General features: G+C 41.8%; 1 protein-coding gene across 16 annotated transcripts in view; it reads right to left on the bottom strand.

Moving 5' to 3' along the window:
• Positions 1–20,000, bottom strand: part of LOC118251891 (sodium channel protein type 5 subunit alpha-like) — a 208,884-nt gene that overhangs the window by 168,370 nt on the left and 20,514 nt on the right. For 15 of the 16 annotated variants that reach the window (XM_050709327.1, XM_050709322.1, XM_050709330.1 and 12 more), the window contains exon 2: positions 788–1,106. In XM_050709327.1, the coding sequence (XP_050565284.1) occupies positions 788–1,054 (267 nt within the window). In that variant the 5' untranslated portion in view covers positions 1,055–1,106. Of the gene's footprint in view, positions 1–787; positions 1,107–9,564; positions 9,612–20,000 lie in introns of those variants that run through there. The other variant, XM_050709324.1, reaches the window with a different exon arrangement.

Raw genomic sequence — 20,000 nt, 5'->3', positions numbered from 1 at the left:
TTACAGGAAATAGCATAGCCCCAAGGCAAGAACATCAACACCTGAAAGACCTGGAAGCTGCCTAAAATTACACTGTGCTTCCAAGCCTTATTTTGTGCTCTGTGTTGCAAAACGTTTGGAAAGGGGAACGAACTGTAGTAAGCAGCCAGCCCAGCTCTGCTGTCAACAGCCTTTTGACAGATGCCGTTTGCACTATTGTGGCTTTGGTCCAGCCTACACGTGATTCTTCATCAGGTGATTCTCCCTTTGGGATGAAGCATACTGTTCTTCAAAGTGCCATCACTGCCTACACATCCCTTCAGCTCTGTTTTGGTCATCTTAAATGGAGTTGACCAATTCCTCAGCAGGAAAGGAACCACTGCCCTCCAGAACAGTCTGCCTATCTTGTGAAGAGTGCTAGCATAAGGCTTAAGTCACACAGAAACCCTTAACATTAATGGGCCTAAGTGGTAAATTTAGCATGAAGAGTCGAGTCTCATGAAGATGTCAAGATGTGGTAGATAAAAACCTCTGGGTTCATTTAACGCAGCTACTGCTCTACTTTTTTCAGTCTCTGTAGATTCATAGCCATTGTCATCTGAAAACACACAATTTCTGATTGTTTTGTGTCCCTCTTTGTGCTGCTGCTTAGATGTTTTCTGGGAGTCCTACTCGATGAAACTTTGACCCTTAAATCTGGAAAAAATATTTTTACTGACTGTAGAAAGATGAAAACCAGAGCCCTCAAAACAGAATGTTTTTATGGTTTAGCATAAGCTAAGAAGCAGAACATCTTGCTGATGCTCACCTTGCGATCATTGTAGAAGGGGTCAAGATCCTCCAATGGCTCCCCAATGAGCTCTGGAGGAACAGTCCCATAGATATCGGGCAGCTTCTTGCAAGCTTGCAAATCAAACTGAGGCTGAGGTTTTTCTTCTTCACCCAGCTGCTCTCTGTACTCCTGCTTCGCATTCCTTGCAAGCTTCTCTGCAATTCGTTTCTCAATAGCAGCCAAGGATTCAGGTGTGAACCGGTGGAAGCTGTTAGTACCCGGTGGTAACAAGAAGTCAGCCATCTTTTCATCCTGCTTTGTCTATACTGGTCTTTACTCCTAGTAGTGGAAAGAGCTGAAATGAGAAGGACCAAAGATTACTGACAGCAGCAAAGCAAGAAGAACAAGGCTATCAGAATGAAAAACAAACACACAAACCAAACAATAACTTGTAGGTTATTGATTACCAGGAAACTCTTCATCTATTTTTATATGGTCAGTAGAACATCAAGGAAACCAGAAATGATTGAAACTGTTATTTCAATTAGCAATCACTCTGTGATCAGAGCTAAAAATACTTTGTAGATACACTGTGGCCTATTCGTAAGGTTTTAAGTTACTTGGGAGCTTCAGTCACATCTAAGGAGTAATTTAGATTCATACAAGCTTAAGTTTCACTGAAAGTCACAGGGATTGGATTCCTAACTCATTTCTGAAAATGCAGCTCTGGGAGTGGATGAACAATGTGCCTAAGATGACTGCAGGGCAGATTTAAATCCACCGATCTCAGACCACATGATGTGAACTCTAAAAATGCCCCAGCTGTTCTATTCCAAATTTAAAAAGAGAAGGGTCAAGTTCAGATTCTTAAATCCCACCAAAATTCTTCATAATCTCTGTCTTAGGCTTCTGCAATGGAATTTTTCAGCATTTATTTTCCTTTGGGTATAGAAAATACCATCTTCAAGATATATGGCAGGACTTCTGAGTATTTTCTGCCCCTCCACACCCTACAATCCGAAGGATGCTAGAAGCCCAAACGTGCCTGGCAAAGCCCTGAAACCTTCATGAGAGCGCTCCAAACTTCTGAGATGCTGAAAAACCCCTTTCATCACATCTGAAAATCATGCTGCTTGTATCCAACACCAGTTTGAACATCTAACCCAGAACCGTGAGGTTTAACCATCTTGGGTTAAGGGTGCTTCAGTGTTAACACTTCCAATCCACGACAGAGTAAAAATGAGTGAGAAGTGTCACAACTCTTCAGTTTACATGAAAAAAGTGCAAGTGTGAAAATCACAGCAGAACAAAAAGTCCTCTTGTATCTGCACTAAACAACATGGATAGCTGTGAAAATTAATGTAAAACTACTGTTTGAAAAGGGATGAAGCTTATCCCCTTTCTAGTAGCCTGCACAAATCCGTTCAAGCTCACTGAAGCTGTATTTTGGAATTTAATAGTGACTTAAATGGCATTTTTTTTCTAGCAAGAAAAACGCTTACTATGTAACAATTAGAACACTGTTCATAGAAGAAACACGACTTATTTCTTTTTTTTTTTTTTTTTGGAATACCAACAGAGCATTCATACTACATCAGAATCATCAGAACATATGCAACTGACAAACAAAATTGTAGATTTTGAGGTGGGCTACCCTACTGCATTTATCAGTGTGTGCAGGCTACAATTCTTTGTTCAGCTGCAATTGTTGTCTTCTGCTTTCAGACAGTATTTGTCTATTTATAGTGGACAGTTCCAGATAGTTTGCTTCTATTAGGTTCCGTGATGACAGCACTTTTGTCAGCAAACAAGACTTTAACTGGACTCTGCATGACAAATAGCATATTTATTGACTCAATTTATTTGAGTAAAGTACTCTTTCAAACAACTACTGTTTTTCCTATTCTGACTTCATTTTAAAATGAATTCATTAAATTGTCATTGATCACAGACTATCATACAGGAATGATTTACGGGAGTTTGTACATTATACTCTGCATTACTACTTGCTTCAACAAGTAAGTCTAAAATAAATTAGCCTTTCCTGTATTTTGGGTATTCTGACATTCTTCTTTATTTAGCTATTCTCTTTGCTCCTTTCCCCTCTACCTCCACATCATTTTTTTATCCCCTTCTTCCTGAAAAACAGGAAATTAGAAGCTTTCCCACAAATTGGGTTTTCTTATGCGCACAGCTTTGTGACTCAGCACCAGTGCAAGCAAATAGAATTTCACTTTCTATAAATGACATCAGTACAGGTGGCCAGAGGACTCTCAGGTATTTTGCCCTTTTGATTTTTGTTTCTTGACTTGTCTCACTGCTGAAGGGGACAACAAAAATCAGTGGCCGATCGGTATTTCTGGGAAGGAACAGACCAGGCCTCTAAACCAGACAGAAGATTACTGCGGGCTGCCACGCGAGTCCAGATCATCATTGGAGCTGTCAAGATGGTGAGTACTGAATGACTGTTCCCTTTCTCTCGTAATACAGGGATGGAGAAATCTTGAATGAATTTGCAGAGCAGCAGGTTTGAAGCAAACAAGGGAGCCACGTGAAACTTGTTTAAACCAGCTGATGTAAATGTCAAAAACAAACAAACAAACAAACAAAAACAACAAAAACAAGCAAAAAAAAAAAAAAAGAAGGATTCACAGAGCCATGAGACAAATCCATGAGCAAAAGTTCCATTAATGGTTTTAAACACAAAGACACTGCCTCTTACTGAGAAAAACCCTTAGATGCAGAACCTGGCTACGTGCAAGAAAGACTACATACGCTTTCCCTATTTTCACTCTATCCCTAGGCTACCGCCCTGGAGGAACCCGTGGTCTGATCTTGTGCACGTCTGTCTTTACGTAGCACTCATGTCAATACAAGATAGCCTACAGTGCCCTGGGCATGAGCTCAACCTGCCCCTCAACTTTGTGGCTGGCCTGAGCTTGTACAGCCTTGTAACCACATGGCAAACCAAAGCTAATTCCTCCATACACCTGCAGGTGCTTGACCATCTACCTGCTTTGAGTGCTTTGGATCATGGGCCAGACAACATCCTCCAACATTTAGATATACAATGGTTACTGGAAACCTAGTGGTAGCTTTATACATACTCTTCTTTACATAGAAATTATCAGAGCAGGAGGTTATTAAGTCACTAGAGAGTATCTTGAGTATTTGTACAGAGGTGTTAATAGTCTAAGACTGGTGGAAGTGGAGAATTAACCCCAACAGCCCTCTTCTGACAAGGAGCTGTGCTATGCTGGAGGAAAGGAATGAAAATCACACTAGTGGTGAACTTCTGCATGGCCCTGTTCATGCTTCATGAGCTGTGTCATGCTGGGGTGTTTCTGCTAGCCTGCCTCAGCCCAGCCCCTTCTGCAGCCCCTTCTCCATACAGCAGAGGTGGAGGCATGGCCATATAGCATGAGGAACACTGAGTACTTATTGAGATAATAAGAGAATGTGTGGAACGCCTCTGATAAGTGCCGCTGTTTTCATGGGTGTTGCTTAATCGCAAAAAAAAACGAATATTCACCAGAATATTCAGCATCCTTCTCAGCGCTCCCTAAAGACTTCCTACAAGAAACTATTCTGGCAATAAAACTTGTCAAAAATAATTTTAAAAATAATAAAAAAAACAGGATAGGGAATTGCGAGGGAGATAAAATTGCCCAAAACCATATCAAAAACAGAAGTTTTAATTACTGTTTTTTAAAAAAAGAATTCTTTCTGTTCAGAGCTCTCTCATTAAAATATAAAACTAAAAAAAAAAAAACAAAAAAAAAAAAACAAAAAAAACCTTCAAACTACTTGAAACCAGATCTTTTGAATATTAAATGCAAATTCCAGAAAGTTAGCTTGTTGGGAAAAAAGTAGAAAATGCTCCACAAACTTTTTGAAAGCTTTTGCTACGCTTCTGTTTATTTTTACTATAAAGAAAATAAGGTACATTATTTAGCATACTCACAACTGAAAAATCGACATATTTGTCTTCATATTGTACGTAAGTCAAAGTATCTACATTTTAACATATATATTTAGTATAATTCTTTTTTCAATTTCATATGCTTTCAGGAAATGGACAAGATGATTTCACAGGTCCTTTCTATGTCTAATTTCTTTGAATCTATGAATTGCGAACACAAATAGCCAGGGTTAGTGCAGATGTTTCTTAAAAGGGTAAGAAAGCACCACTACTTAAAAAAGAAATCATTAATGACTGAATCAAAGAGCTGGAATGCCACTTCTTAACAGATAATAGCTGTTGTGACTCACATTTTTAAAATATGAGCCTGGATTTTTCCATTCCTCTCAGGCATATTTTTGAAGTACAAGGCTTCAAAACACATTGTTTCTGTGATATCACCATGCACAGAATGAACATTTCCTTCTTGCTTTGTCTTTGTTAAATTCAGTTAACATCGGTTCGTGCTGATAAAAATGTACTGCTTATGTAAACAAAATGTGCATAAGAAAATAAAGCCCCAAGATGCATATTTTCTATGACATGGCAAGAAGTGGGAACAGTACAAAGATATTGCTAGCATCTGTATTTACTCAGTAAGATAAATGCCAGTTTCCACTATAGCTTTAGCCTTACTCTTGTAGGCGTTAGTCATCCCAGCTCAGAAGACCTTCCACGTTCTCCAAAGAAGACATACATGCCCTACAAGCTTTACCTTGACTCCCCACGGATGGTTGACCAGCACCCAAAAAGCCACTTGGGCAATGGGATACAAGGAAAGTGGTCCTGCTCACCTCCAGCTGCCTGCCCTCCTGTTCTCGCGTGGGGTCTGCAGACTCAGATCTCCACCCGAGTGCCTGACAATCACTTCCCATGGCTTGAGACACTGACACAAACTGGTAGCAAGGTCCCCTGTGCATTGGGGGAAGCAGAGACTGAGGTCCTTGCCGTCCACTACACCTGGAGGAATACTGACCTCAAAGACCTGTCTTGCTTTCACCTCCACTGTGCACGATGGCTCTGGATTGCTTGCCTGGCACACAGAGTATAAAGGACGTACACACGTGTATTTCACACGCTTGGGAGCCATAATAATAAAGGAGTCAAACTTGAAGACCAACAGAGTGAAAGTGACATTCATAGAATGAAGACTGGATGCCATCAGACATGCTCATCTCGAGTAGGCTTTTATTCATACAACCCTTCTGAATTCAGTGATGATAACCAAAAAGCTACTACTGACCACGGGCTGGGGAGAAGGATGATAGCACATGGGGGCAGGTATGTCTCCACTGTGATTCTGTCAGATATAAATCTTACACAATAACAAACAAGACTTCAAAATTCTCCTTTGTTTACAAAATGTTTGTGACTAAATGTAGACTTTGTGTTCTCAACTGCTGTGGTAACAAAAACAATCACGAGGACGGTTTCCCTTCAAGTGTTTGGGTCTGCATACAGCGCTGACATCTTTTTTTTTTTAACCTCTTCTCCATATAATCTGTTTGGCATTTTTCTTTGACCTACAGAGCACTACAAAACATGAGAATAATAGGCTAGGGAAATAAGGAACGATGCAATGACACATCTAATACAATGTCACTGGCCTAGATTCACAGATTCTTATGCATAAATTTACACGCATGCACACGCAAACATTACCGTATCTAAGACTGCAAGGTGATATGGGACCACATGAAAATTTTATTCCAACCATGAAGCATGTAATGGCTTCATGGAGAAATCTTGTTTCTAATTAAGATCAAATAAAGAACTTCTACATAAAGATTAAGAGCCTACAGGAGGCTAGGTGACTTCGTAATTTTACTGACCGTCAACAGACAACCTTAGGAGACTTACTTTGCTTATATTTATACCTCACTTCATGCACCTCAGCTAGGAGGTGTCACAGGAAATTCTTTTTACTGAAATTTTTACTGAAACATTTCAGCCGCTGCTCATACACATTCTGAAGGTCTGTGTGCTCACACCAAAACAAGGGGGAACTGAATAAGACAGCCCTTGAACTTTTGCACAGCACACTCATTACTTCTGCTTAAACTGATATTTGGTTTATTTCTTTTTTCTGACAGACATAATTTTGTCAAGACCGTACACAACGGTTTCTTGCGGTACACGTTCCTAACGTATATAATCAGCCCCATCTCCAGCTGGTGTAAATGAGCACAGCTCAACCCATCCCAGGGAAGTCACAGCAGCTAAAGAAGCGATCTACTAGGACCAGGAATATTTGGATAGATATGCTGTCTTTAAAGAGAGCACTGCTCAGAAACATCCCGTTGGGTGAGCTTGGAGTCAAAGGTGAGAAAGGGGATGCTGCCAAACGTAGCAGAGAGTCTGGGGACATCAACACCTGCCGAGGACCAGGCAGGCTCCCATGGCTGGCCTGCAACAGAAAGGTTTGACATTCCACAAAAATCTGACGGAAACGGCTGCTGTGTTCTTAGCACTGGAAGGAGATCTCCCAGGAAAAGCCGAGCACTGAGACGAGCCCCAGACTGACGCAGGAGGAGCTGTGAGACAGAGTTCCTCCTGCTGCCCGCGTCACGAAGCAAGCCTGCAGGTTGATATGACATCGCATAATGCACACATTTCCTAAAACGAGCCTTGTTTGTTCACCAAGCATGCAGACCGAGGGCAGAAATAAACACAAAATGTCCAAAGTGAAATCTCAGAGTTACCGACCCACACGCCATTTGTCACAACCTGCTCTGCCTGTGCTGTATCTACTTTTAAATCCAGTTTAATGAGCTGGCATCTCACTCAACAGAATCATGACATTCTGACATTACCAATGACTTATTGATAAGATAAAGTCTTCAGCAAGTTAACGTGCTAAAAGGAAATTAATTCAGAAGATTTCATCCCGATGTTGTATTTGGGGATGACAAATGTTATGCCAAGAATTAAGTGCTGGCACTAAGTCTTCTCTTATGATAAAATACATATTTTTAGTGAGCTAAAAATATTCTGCTTTCTTTGCAGGTGTTTTTGTTTTAAATTATGCTGCGACTGAATGACAGAAATAAGCAAGAGGGAAACAGCATTTGATAGTTATCAGTGCACATCTCTATATTTTGCAGAAAATTGTAATTCTCTGCACCCAACAGGTTTTCATATCTATTTTAATTAACTAGAGATTGTCCTCAGAGTTATTTTACTAGAAACTAGTCAGTCTTCAGATCCGGGGACGATTTCTCCTTTGCTACTCTGAACCAACAGAGCTTGCAGCAGAGCTACCAAGCAAGCCAAATGTTTTCAGCTAAGGATACAGTCAGTTACTTTTGAACAAGAAATAAGAAACCTACAGGAGAGCTCCATGTTATGCCAAATATAATATACACTACTCACACCATTAGGTGCTTTGAATGCTCCCATGAATAAAATATATCAAATCAGGTCCATTTTATTCACAGAGTGTTTTGTAAAGACGTTTTAACGGATATAGGAAGTTGTAAAACAGCTATTAAAATATATTCTGAAGCCATTATGGGGTAGTTATACTGTTTTAAGAAGGCAGGCTTTAGGCTGGCCACCAAAAGCTTTTCTGTATGCTTTCAGAAGAGGGGGAGCCACAGCTGAAGAGCTGGGCTATCTGATGTATTAACACACCCTTAGAAGGGATATTAACACATCCCTTAGAAGGGATTCACCCCCTTCTAAGTTACGGAGAGACACTCATCAGCAGGAAAAACCAACAGACTTACAGAAACCATCACCAGAATTGGCATGTCTACATTAAAAAAGATGGATGAAACTGCAAGCAAAGACAGGGCCTCTTGCAGTTTTAGCACTGAACTGAGACAAACATGATACAATAACTGAACATAAAACCCATTTTTAAGAGTAAATGGTGCAATATATGTTTTCCTTCCTTCAGGTGAGAGGAACAAAAAGAGGATGAGATGAAGGGTCAAGAAAACACTAGATGTGAAAGGCTAGTAGAGACAGACACAAAGCACACAAAGTTAAGCTACGGGAGGTGGCAAGTCCCTTTCTCACATCCAGCAGAAAGGAGGTCGGACAGCAGGTCCTGCCAAGCACTCCTCCATCTGCAGCATCAGCAGCACTTTGCTCTGTGACCGCTAACCTTTACCAGACTCCATCCACACACACACCTACAGTACACCCAGCTTCCCATCTTTCTCCACCTCATTCCCTTTCTTATTCATCAGCCAAGAAAATGAACTCACCCCCCCACCTACTTTATCCGAAGCCAACATAAGCCTTCCACAAACGTCTCCCTGTCCACAGCACTTAGAAATAACCCTCAAGTGACATTTGCACCAATCCTGAGTGATTTTGGCACAGCTATCTTATTCTCCTTAATCTCCTGCGATGCGTTTCTGTCTATTCTAGTAGATTCCCTTGGACAAGGGTGCAGGGTACCTATGTCCCTATGGGTTTGGATGGTGTTGGGTGCTAATGGTGCCCCAACAACAGGCAGGCCTTTTCAGTGCATTTTGCAACAAGACAGAGAATAGAAAAATCGAAAGGCACAGATGTAGAAGTGCACTGGCAATATTATCTTTTTCAGCAATGGAAATAGAGACCCATGAAATTGAACAGGAACACCATCAGGGAGAGGCTATTTGCTGCTTACTGGGGTATATTGAAGATTTGATTCATTATTTAGTAACCTATAAATTTGACAGTACTGTTTGGATAAAGCCAGTGGATCTTCAAATGTGATGGAAGGGAAGAGATTTCCCCCACCAAGAGACAGAAAGAGAATTACTGCTGTCTAAAGAGGAGGGATATTCTGCTTGTTTGCCATTGAAAACTGCCTGTGTTTGGTTGCCAAGTTTAGGAATCAGAGTTAAGAGCTTACCGTGGTGCTGAGGGTGCAATCCTTGCCTCACATCAGCCAAGGGGAATATTTTGTTTGACTGCAATAGGTGGTGGGTCAGATCCCTGGCATCTGCGAGACAGAATTATTTCATTTCTGTCATTCCTTTCAGATACGGTTACTTCAGCGACTCAGTGCAGCTTCGTGGAAAAGATGCAATGGAAGCTGGTGCCTACTGACAGCTATTTGATTTGAATTACATAATGCTCTAAACCATTATGTAAATGAGGTGGATGAAGCAAGGATGCCGAGAAGCCAGGGATTTTTCATTGTTCCTGTTTTAATACCTTGTAGCCTTTAACACTAGCACAAAGATTGCCGCCCTCTAGCTACTATATTTTCCTGGCAGGTTAGCTGAATTAAACTTTATTTCTCCTGACACTAACCAAAACCTAAAGTGCATCTGAGCAAATGAAGGAGGGCATCTAACGAGTGGCGAACACAGATGATTTTAGAGGTATATGAGTGAGTCACATTACCAGGAGTGATTTTGGCTATGTCCCACTGATGTCAATGAGACTCACACTACTGAGAACCCCATGACTCTCCTGAATATCCCACTTTCCCCTTCTCCTCTGTATAATTTCCTCATCTTTTTTACACAGAATAATTTTACAGAGTAAATAACACATTGCACAAACAATTATTTTCCATAAGTCATGACATTTTCTGTTAATTAGCAATAATATAATCATCCAAATAAAACTGCTGGGGACATTGCATTTACTAACAAGCTACATCCAAATATGCATTTATGTGTCAACGATGCATGCTTGAGTGGTTGGTAATACTCAATTGGGCCTGAGGCACAATGCACTGGAAGCATACAATAGTGGCCTAGTATTGCAACCCCCTGTTGTGGCTTCTTGCTTAATTTAGCTTATGAGACCAAACAGTCAATGAGTAAAACAGAAAATAAGACATCAAGTGGCCTGTGAAAGAGCAACATCTGATGATGGTATGGCAGGACATTTTCTAAATGGAAAATGCACTAGCTCCATAATTTGGGAACTTGTTTGCACTTTCTAAAAGAAAAAGAAAACAACACTATTAAAAAAATAATAATATAATATTCATAACATCAGTTATAAATGCACCGAGCGATCAGCCAATATCTTGATTCTAATCCCCTCCTATGTGCAGGACAGCTTCCGTGCCAGAGCCCTACCTTACTATACGAATGCTGGCAATGTAGGAGCCCTCAAGGGACATTATTGCTATTAGGTATAATAGCACCTGCTCTGATGGGATCCTGCAGTGATACAGAAGTGACTTCATGGCTTGAACATTCAGATTCATTTATTTTTCCTTTCTTGAGATGATGCTTACTAAAAATAAAAAATTGATGAGAAAATGGCAGATTTCGTCTGGCTCTTAATTTTTATTTGGCCATGTAAGAGCCTAGTAATTTAAGTACAGCCTACTCCTCTATACATTCATCTCTATCTTCATCCATCCTGCAGGATAGTTTCTCAGCTTGGACAGGACAAATAATGTATTATAGAAGTTTTTGGCTGTAAATATATGCACTGGACATGCAACTCATATGAAATAGCCTCATACATAGAACAGAATGAATCTATCTTCTCTGATGCAATGGAATTGACTGGCCAAACCAAAGAAATGCAGGATGTCAGACATTCAGGGAGAAGTAGACACTGTCAGGACGTGAGTCATCTCTCCTGTTTTACATGTCTACTTTAGTGAGATAAACCAGACTAGACTGCAGCAAAGATACCGATGATTCAATTTGTTGATTAGGACACCTAAATTTAGGTATTGACATATAGATAGGTACCTGTGAACTCAGTGTCTATGCTGGCATGTCTGCTTTTCTCTGACAGAGCAAGGGCATCTGGATGGAAATCCATCTCCCCCAAATTCTGACCACTATGGAATACGATTCAAGGTGTGTGTTGTGTGTTAGATTTTCTTCTGCTTGACTCTTCTTGGAAAATAGGGACCAGCAACTTCTACGTGCACGGTGAAAAAGGAGCAGAGCATGGGGCTGTTCCACTCCTGCAGATGGCAAACTCCAACACTTCTACCTCAGTTTTCACTTCTACAACAGTTTTCCAGTGCCCACTACTATTTTACCACATTCAGTATAGATATTCAGCTCCAACAAACTGCCTACACTTAATTAGCCAATGACAACCATGCTGTTCCCAGAAACGTGTTCACTCAGCTGAGCGCAATTCTCCCAGACACACCATTTGACTCGGGCATCTGGAAAAGATAGTCCACCTTGTATTTTACTTCTGCAGACTAAAGGCGTGGTGGAGACCTGGATTGTGCATCTCTGTGGACAAAAGTCGTTTTGAGCTAATATTTCTTAAAGTAGAATGACATACCTACTAGTGGCATCCAGGACTCCTAGGGGCCATGAAGAAACAACCCAAAACAGTTGAAAAGCGAACCTCCATCCCAGTTTCCAGACAATTTCCTGTGCCACTCTTGGGCTTGTCTTACAGATTATGCCAAAGCATATAGTGATTTTAAAAGCAGAACCAGCATTACAGCACAGATCCTCTTTCCACATAACTGTGTTTAGCCTGGCTCCAAAATATGCTCCCCTGACTCTACTTCCATTCCAAAAATATTGACTAAACTTGTAGTGCTAACTACTGAAAAGCTGTCTTGGATTGTCGTTCTCTGCAGCCCATCTCTACTGCTGGCCAGAGAAGAGAGAAATTTAAGCGGGGAAATAAAAAATACAAATTTGGACGGTGGTTCAGATGGCCCTTGTCCATTTCTTCAGGATTCTCACACTGTCTAGGGACCTCAAACTAGTAACCATCATATATGGAAATCGTTCTTCTCACTTGATCTCCAAGTCAATGAGTTGCAAAGAAGATAAAGAAGACATCCTGGAAAAAATGGTCCCAGCAGACCAGACTGCAGCTCTGAGCTGCAGCTTGGGCTACAACATGACTTCTCCTACCTCCCTTTTCCATCCCAAAATGATGGAGCTACCTAAGAGAACCTCAAAAAATGCTGTCACAAAACACAAGAAAGTCTTTAAGCCAACCCTTACATCCAAGCAAGAACATTCAGTTTGAAAAATCAGACCATTAAAAGCATTACTGATACTCTCAATTCTTACAATTTATAATATTCCCAGGTGAACCTAAATTCCATTGAAGATTCACTTTAAGAAAGTAATGGGAAATCCCACTTCACATACTTAACATTTACTCTTACAGTGGCTAACAAGAATTAGATGTCCATGACAGAGTTCTGCTGCTTATCTTAACTTCTTTCTCCTTACAGATTTGAGGCAGAAACACATCTCCATGTGGTCAACACAGCTAATCTACTTCTACACATTATTTCGGTATGGTCTGATAGCACAAACCTAGAGCTCCTGACACTGCCTCCATTTGCCCCAATACACACTGCAATAAGCCCAAGAACTGACGGTCTAAATTTGCTTTGTGCTGGCTAGTACACGTTGGTAGCAGAGATATATGCTCAGGTCTTCCAGTCTTTCTGACATGGCCATGCCGCCAGCAGCTCCGGCCATCTCGTGGCTCTCTAACTGGCCCCTCCCTGCCTGCAATCTGTGACCATCCCCTTCCCAAAATTGCCTCCAAGCCCAGCGCCAGGACTGCTTGCCACACTGACCCTTGCTGCTCTTGCATGTTCCCACATCTCCCTCTTCGTTTGGAGGCTCCAAGTTAAACTAACATTACTATAAACCAAATGGAAATGGTTTACTGCGCATGTCTAAAAATAGAATTGCAATCATCTATGCTTCCGTTGCTTTAAAACTAAATTTATCAAGAGATTATTCTTCCGTGAGGTTTAGCACATGAGAAGTCTTATGTTTTAAAGTTCAATCATTTCACAGTTATTTATGAGCAGAAAATCTTGTGGATTTATTTTATAAAGAAGCACAATCAGCTCGGGGATCAGGCCTTCTTGCAGTATAAATGGTCAGAATAAGTCCATCAAGAGAATTTTTGGCTTTTCTGTTTTTTTAATATTGTTTGGTATGTTCGCAGATAATGTGTAGCTGAGCACCAATTAGACAAAGTATAAGGGTTACAATTCTGCAAGAAAAATCTTGCAAGTAACAGCTACGACTCATATAACTGAATAAGGAGGGAGAACAGACATATCTTTCTCTGTTGTTTTTTCTAATCAGTTTAGTTTCTACATTATACAGTTCTTTGAGAGCAATTGATTTTATAGTTTCCTCTGTAGTTTCCAATTAATCATCATCCCTCTTTGTGAGGACGTTTAATACAAAAACAGGAGTCAGGAAAACATGCTTATAAAACCACAACACTGGCATGGCTATGCAGAAGTGCAGGCTCTGTACGAAAGCACCCTTTTGAGAGGAAGGGGGAGCAGTGTTGCCTGCTGTATGTAACAGCTGACTGCAAATTTCCTATTGAAGTTCTATTTCTATAGAAAAATGTCTTTCCAATAAGAGCGGCATTTTAGTAAAGAGCATCTACTTTGAGATACAAATTTCTTTGTATAACAAAGAAGCCTCCAAAATGAAAAGGGAGCAGATTTCTCACAGAAAATCACATTTTTCCATGAGGAAATAAAAAACACTTTCTCTCCAAGAATGATGGAAACAGGCCAGAAATCAGCCTAATCACATCCCATTGCTGGTTCACCCACTGACTTGACATGGTTCTGATTGAGTTTGCAAAGTATATATAAAAAAAAAAATATGGGAACTTAACGTAGTCATTTTGATCCTAATACAAAAATGTATTTTAAAATTACTTGGTTTTGACCTTACAAGAGACATTTCTTTAAATCACAAAGCAACAAACAGGACAATATCTACTCAAACAAAGGAAAACATGCTTTTCTTTTTAAAAGTCACCTTTAGGCTACCATCCAAGCATAAAACTTTTAAGTGAGGACAAGGATCTTTTGGAGGTTTGAATAAGGAACAATGGGAGTATTACAAAAATAAATAAAAGATGAGCAAGCTGCCACTTAAGCTATGGATTTCCCACTGCAACAGCTTCAAAACTTTCTTGAAACACAACAAATTTTAAAAAAATAGGAGGCAGACGATAAGGCTCTAACCGATCACATGAAAACATCAAGCACTTTGATTCAGATTAATAAATAATGACGGCGTGTTATCCAGGAAACAGTGCAATGCCAAGTCTTTTTGATCTCAGACCAACTGTTGGGTAAAAGTATTCTGAAACACTCTCTTGGGCAAACAAGCCAGTTGCATCTCATCGCCGGGACTTTGATTATTTAAATGGGGCTTATATTAAAAGAAGGAATTTCATCCTAGAAGAAATTTTATACCGTATGACCATCCTAAGGGCAAACCCCAGCCCTGCTTGGATCATTCGGGGTGATGGGGTCATAGGAGTAGGGAAGCTTGGAGCACCCTCTGTTATTTCCCTCATACCTCCTAAACTGAGATGGAAGGAATGGGAAAGGAAGAAAAGAGGGTGCCCAACCCTCTGCATGTACAGGCTGTCCCAGGAAAACCAGGAAAATCATTTTCCCTGCAGCCCCCATGGCCCATACCAAGAGCTGAGAACCTCTGGGATTATCCTTTGGCTCCTTTGGCTGGGCACAGCAAGAAGCATTACCTTCTTTTTACGGTTGGGAGCACACACCTGCTTGGGTGCCCAGGGATGCTGAACCGTGCCACCATGCCACAGCACAGACAGCAAGGCTGGTGGTGGAGGTACACACACGGCACCCCTAAAGCCTTCTGCTAAGGTCCACATGGCTGAGACAGCATGTGCTTTGCCCAGCTAGAAGCTCTGCCCTGGCTCTAGATGCTGTATAATGCCTGTCCTCCATTGCAAGCTGTGGCTCCAAGCCTCAGTCCAGCCCCTAAATGACATCCCAAGGCTGACAGCTGAGTTCATTGCTGTCTACTTTCAGAAGGCTGAAAGTGCTGCGTGCTGCCAGGTCAGTCTGCCACAACCCTCCTCCCCTCCAAGGGAGAGCCCATCATCTCACAGGTACCATTTCTGTTTCACACCAAACTCTAGAGAGAGAGCTGCTCTCTATCCTTCTCAAAACTCCTTAAAAAAAATCTAAATTTACAAACATGCATTGTCCAGGAAGGTGTTTCTGGACTTGTTCTCCTTTTTTTTTTTTTCAGCACAGTCATTCCTCCACAAAACATTCCACTGGACACATGGCTCTTTCCCTACCAAAGAGGGCTTCGGCAGCCCGAGAGCTCAGCTGAAAAAAAAACACCCAAGCACTAATGCAGGAAGCGTAAAGAGATCTGATAAATGCTCCAAAGCTTCAGCTTCCTATAAACATATGAACTATAGCAACTGCCAAGAATTATGACTGCATGACATTACATCCAGCTCCTTGCTCTTACTGAAAAGTAAGCATGGGTATCTGATGTGCAGATGGGCAGAACCACACAATCTGCTCTGCTCCACAATCTGTGCTTTAATGGATGCTCATAGGTTGCCACAGAGCAAAAGTTTTCATCTTAAGGAAATACCTGGACTGTGCAAACAGCTGCTTTTATGTTTCCTTGATAGTAAATGGACAGAAGTGAGTGATTCTGGACTTCTGGTTAGTTTTTTGCATGCTCTGAAACAAGATGTCCTCCAATCTGTTTCCTACTACAAAAATATACTACACTCTATGAGTTTTAAATGAAGGAAGGTAATTTGCACATTTTGTGTAAGCGAAAGTTAGTACTTTTGGGAAAATGCTAAATTGGTGAGCCTCCCTTTTCCTGCAGACAGTGAGTAGTGACAAGGTGAAAACCTTGGAAAAGTGACAAGATCTCTGACATACTCCACGCTGGTCTGAGAGATCAGTCCTAGCAAGATGAGGATTGTTGTACATTCCCAAACCATGATCATATAAAGTATTAATTTGCTGTATTGTCTGCAGGGATATTGAGGTCTTTGTGTGATCACACTAGTCTCAGCCTCATGCTCATAGGTAATAACAGAGAGATGATGTTTGGGACACTGTGAACATTAAAATTATTTTGGTCCATCACAAACTTCTGGCATTATTATCCTGACATGTAAGAAAAACATTAAGTGCCTTTTTGCAATACTCCTAATCTATTTATCCTCAAATTCCCGAAACTATACCTGATCCAAGGTGGGATAAATGGCCAAAGAGGTCTGCAGAAGGACATGTAGGCAAGGAAAGTTTGAATTTGGGATCCTCCAAAAACAACACCATCCTCACTGTGCTGTGGGGTCCACAACACAGAACCACTGCCAGCCTCAAATTTGCATTCCTCAAATTTCACTTCTGGAAATGGACTTCAGTCATGTTCACTCTCGCTCTGGGTAGCAGCACTGTGATTCATTGTTGAGACTGCTCAGATTTTCCCCTTGCTTTTACAGATGTTGTTCCTTGGTGTACTTCTTAACAGAAATAGGGCAGCATAATTTATTGGAAGTGATGGTATTTTGATCTGTGACCATCAATAAGTCTATGGCCTTCAGACCAAACACTATTATCAAGACATCCGTTGAACTGGAAACAGCATTAGAGAAGAGACAGCTAACTCAGCGTTAATCAAGACTTTCTTGTTCCTTCAGTATCTGAATATTGCCATCAGGCTTTCTGATAATACCAAACCTCTAGCAATTCCAGGCGGTCACACGCTGATTTATTAAGGTGGTCACATAGACAGGTGACTTGTGATACTTCACTGCAAGGGTAATGTACCAGACTGACAGCTAACATAATCATTTCTAGGGCCATGCACAGGGGCTTATGTTCACATCAGATTTTTCACGTCAAGACGCAGGAAACTGAAAATCTGTAAGACCACCTAGGAACAAATTTGTCTTACCCTACCAGCAACAAAAATTAGACAAGGAACAGGATACAATTAGAGACCAGATCAGTCTCCTGACTAAGCCCTAAGTCCAGTGAAAATCACCAGTATAACCAGCATATCTGCTTCTCTGCCTCGCTGGCACAAGATGTACAACTCCAGTTCCAGCCAGAACTTGAGCCTAACTTGCATCTATAGGCTTTTTAGTCAGGAGCCCAGACTGCAGTTGCATTGGTCAGCTCTAAAAGCAGCATCTCCACTGCTGTTCTGCACACAGAAATTGCAACTCTGGCTCTTTCCACCTTTCTTAATATTTATGCATCCGGTCTGTCAGCATCCATCACTGGGGGGAGCCTTAGCAGTAGGTGCCTCAGAGGGATAAAATAATGGCAATTGCAAACGAGACGCAAGACAAACGGGGATGGGGAGGATGGGAGGGAGCTGCTATCAGGAGTCTTCCCAAGCTGGGTTATATGAGGCTATACCTCTTGCAGCACAGAAAAGAAAAAAAAAGCACTACCGCAAATTAGCAACAAAAGAAACCAAAGAGCCTGGGTTGGTTTCAGCAGGTGGCTGGGTGGGGGAAGCATTTGGTAGAAACAGATACAGAGAATATAAACTGCTCAGAGATCAAGGCCTGGGTAGAGGCATAAAAAAAGCATCTTGCAGCCTTTAGACCCAGACTGTGACCCACTCCTGGGCAGCACAGTGCACACCCACATCTCCCATAAACCTACGCCGACAAAAGCAGGGGCAGAAGCCATCTACTCTCAACCTCTTCCAGAGAGCAAATTGCTAAAAGGCAGCAGCTCTGCAGATCCCGGGAGGAAAGGAGAGGGCAGACTTCAGCAGGAAAACTGCTTTCTGACAGCAAGCCATTTTCTGAGATTTCCTCTGGCTGCTGCAGGGGTTTCCTCCCAGCTGCACACCTGATGCCATCGGGGTAAATGCGGCTTGGTCCTTTCCGGACGGCAGGCTGGCAGCGCGCAGATAATGACCCTTCTGAGCACAGTGCTTCATTACGCACACCAGATTAATGACCTCCTCCCAGACTCCTCCAAGAAGGGAACTTGGCTGACTTTTTGCTGCATAACCAGGGGCTTTAGATCAACACAAACAACAAAGCAAATTACTAATCCAGAGGACTAGGCATGGTACCAAGTGTTCCCTCATAACGTTAAACACCCAGCTGAGAAGGAAGGGCAGGGAGGGATTTTCAAGAGCGTACAAACTTTTTGAGCTTCTGAACGGAAGCCCAGCCCCAGAAATTCCTGTTGCTATTTTTTATTCTTTGACAGCAGCACCCAGAGGCACGAAATGCAATTACTTTGCTGCTTACCATTGGACAAACACAGCGTGAACTGAATGAAGGGCAGAATGGTCTGAAGTTATTTGCCTCTTCCACCAGCAGGAGGAAGGGATCCCAGCTCTCCCAGGGTTTGCCCAGCAGCCCATCCTCTGCTTTCCCATGCAAGAAGTGCTAGTAGGTAGCTGCACCATGAGCTGTGTCAAGACACACTCAGAAGGTCTGAAAACCCAAGCAAGCACCAGACAGAATCTTTTCATCTTCAGGTATGAATTTCATCTGATGTCCATCACCTCTGACAACCATGTTGTCTACCAGCTCATCTGAAAAAGTTCAAAGCACCGATTTTGAGTCATAGAACCTCTTTTTCCTGATGATGCTCAGGAGCTACCAGAATCCCAGCACTACAGCTTCTGGAAGCCAAGGTGGTTTCTCCAGACCATTTTCTGGAGTTCATTCCCAACCCTGCTCGGGAAATCTGCCTCGTGGACTTCAGCAATGTCTCAGTCATGTCATGACGGCTGAGCCAACAGGGATGTCAGAGAAGCAGGAAGGGAGGGAGGAGTGCTGGCACCCAGCTGGCTCACTGGCTATGTATGTGGGCGGCAGGTTCACAACCAGCTATTCCTTTTATTTCTGGATTTGTGTGTCTCCTTGAAAATTTACCGGCTTTGCAATATAAATGGGAACACAGAAACTGGGCTGGAAACACCAAGAAAAGGCAGAACCCCAAACCTTATCCACGTACCTTTCCTTTACATTTAAAAATTCACCTCCCAGAATATGCCTTTATGTAGACTGAAATTAAATACCAAGTCTTAATAGCTTCGCAAGCTTTAACTATTTTTCTTCTTGCAGTTGTGGCTGCCTTTCCTTCCAGCATCCTTCTCTCTGATGAAAAGGTCCATTAAATCCAGCCCCTTTCCCTCACTTCTCCTGGATGGTGGGCTCACGACTAACAGCACTTGCTCTGAAATGCACATGGGGATCAAAGCTCCATTGGCTTTGCTGTACAGTCAAAGTGGCAGCTGCTTATCTAGAGACCAAACACAATACCTCATGGACTTCCCCACGTCCCAGTCTGCAAACCTTTATTTATGAACTGGCAACTTCTAGACAGCAAAATGATGCTGACTATGAAGGATGATAGTCAAGTGTATATTTGGGGCTGAGCTGGACACAGCCTCACATCCCTGATCAACTAAAACATGTCCATGTTCACACCTAGACCGAGAAGAAGCAAAGTCCTCATCAGCTGCTCTGGGATACAGAATGACGAACCTGCTGGCGTGTCTTACAGTCCATCAGTGAATAGGGACAGGGACACGAGGT

Source organism: Cygnus atratus, chromosome 2, assembly GCF_013377495.2.
Source record: "Cygnus atratus isolate AKBS03 ecotype Queensland, Australia chromosome 2, CAtr_DNAZoo_HiC_assembly, whole genome shotgun sequence".
In the NCBI taxonomy this organism is placed as follows: Eukaryota; Metazoa; Chordata; class Aves; order Anseriformes; family Anatidae; genus Cygnus; species Cygnus atratus.
Note: the sequence above shows the minus strand (reverse complement) of the source record. Positions and strands in the feature narration are given on the sequence as shown.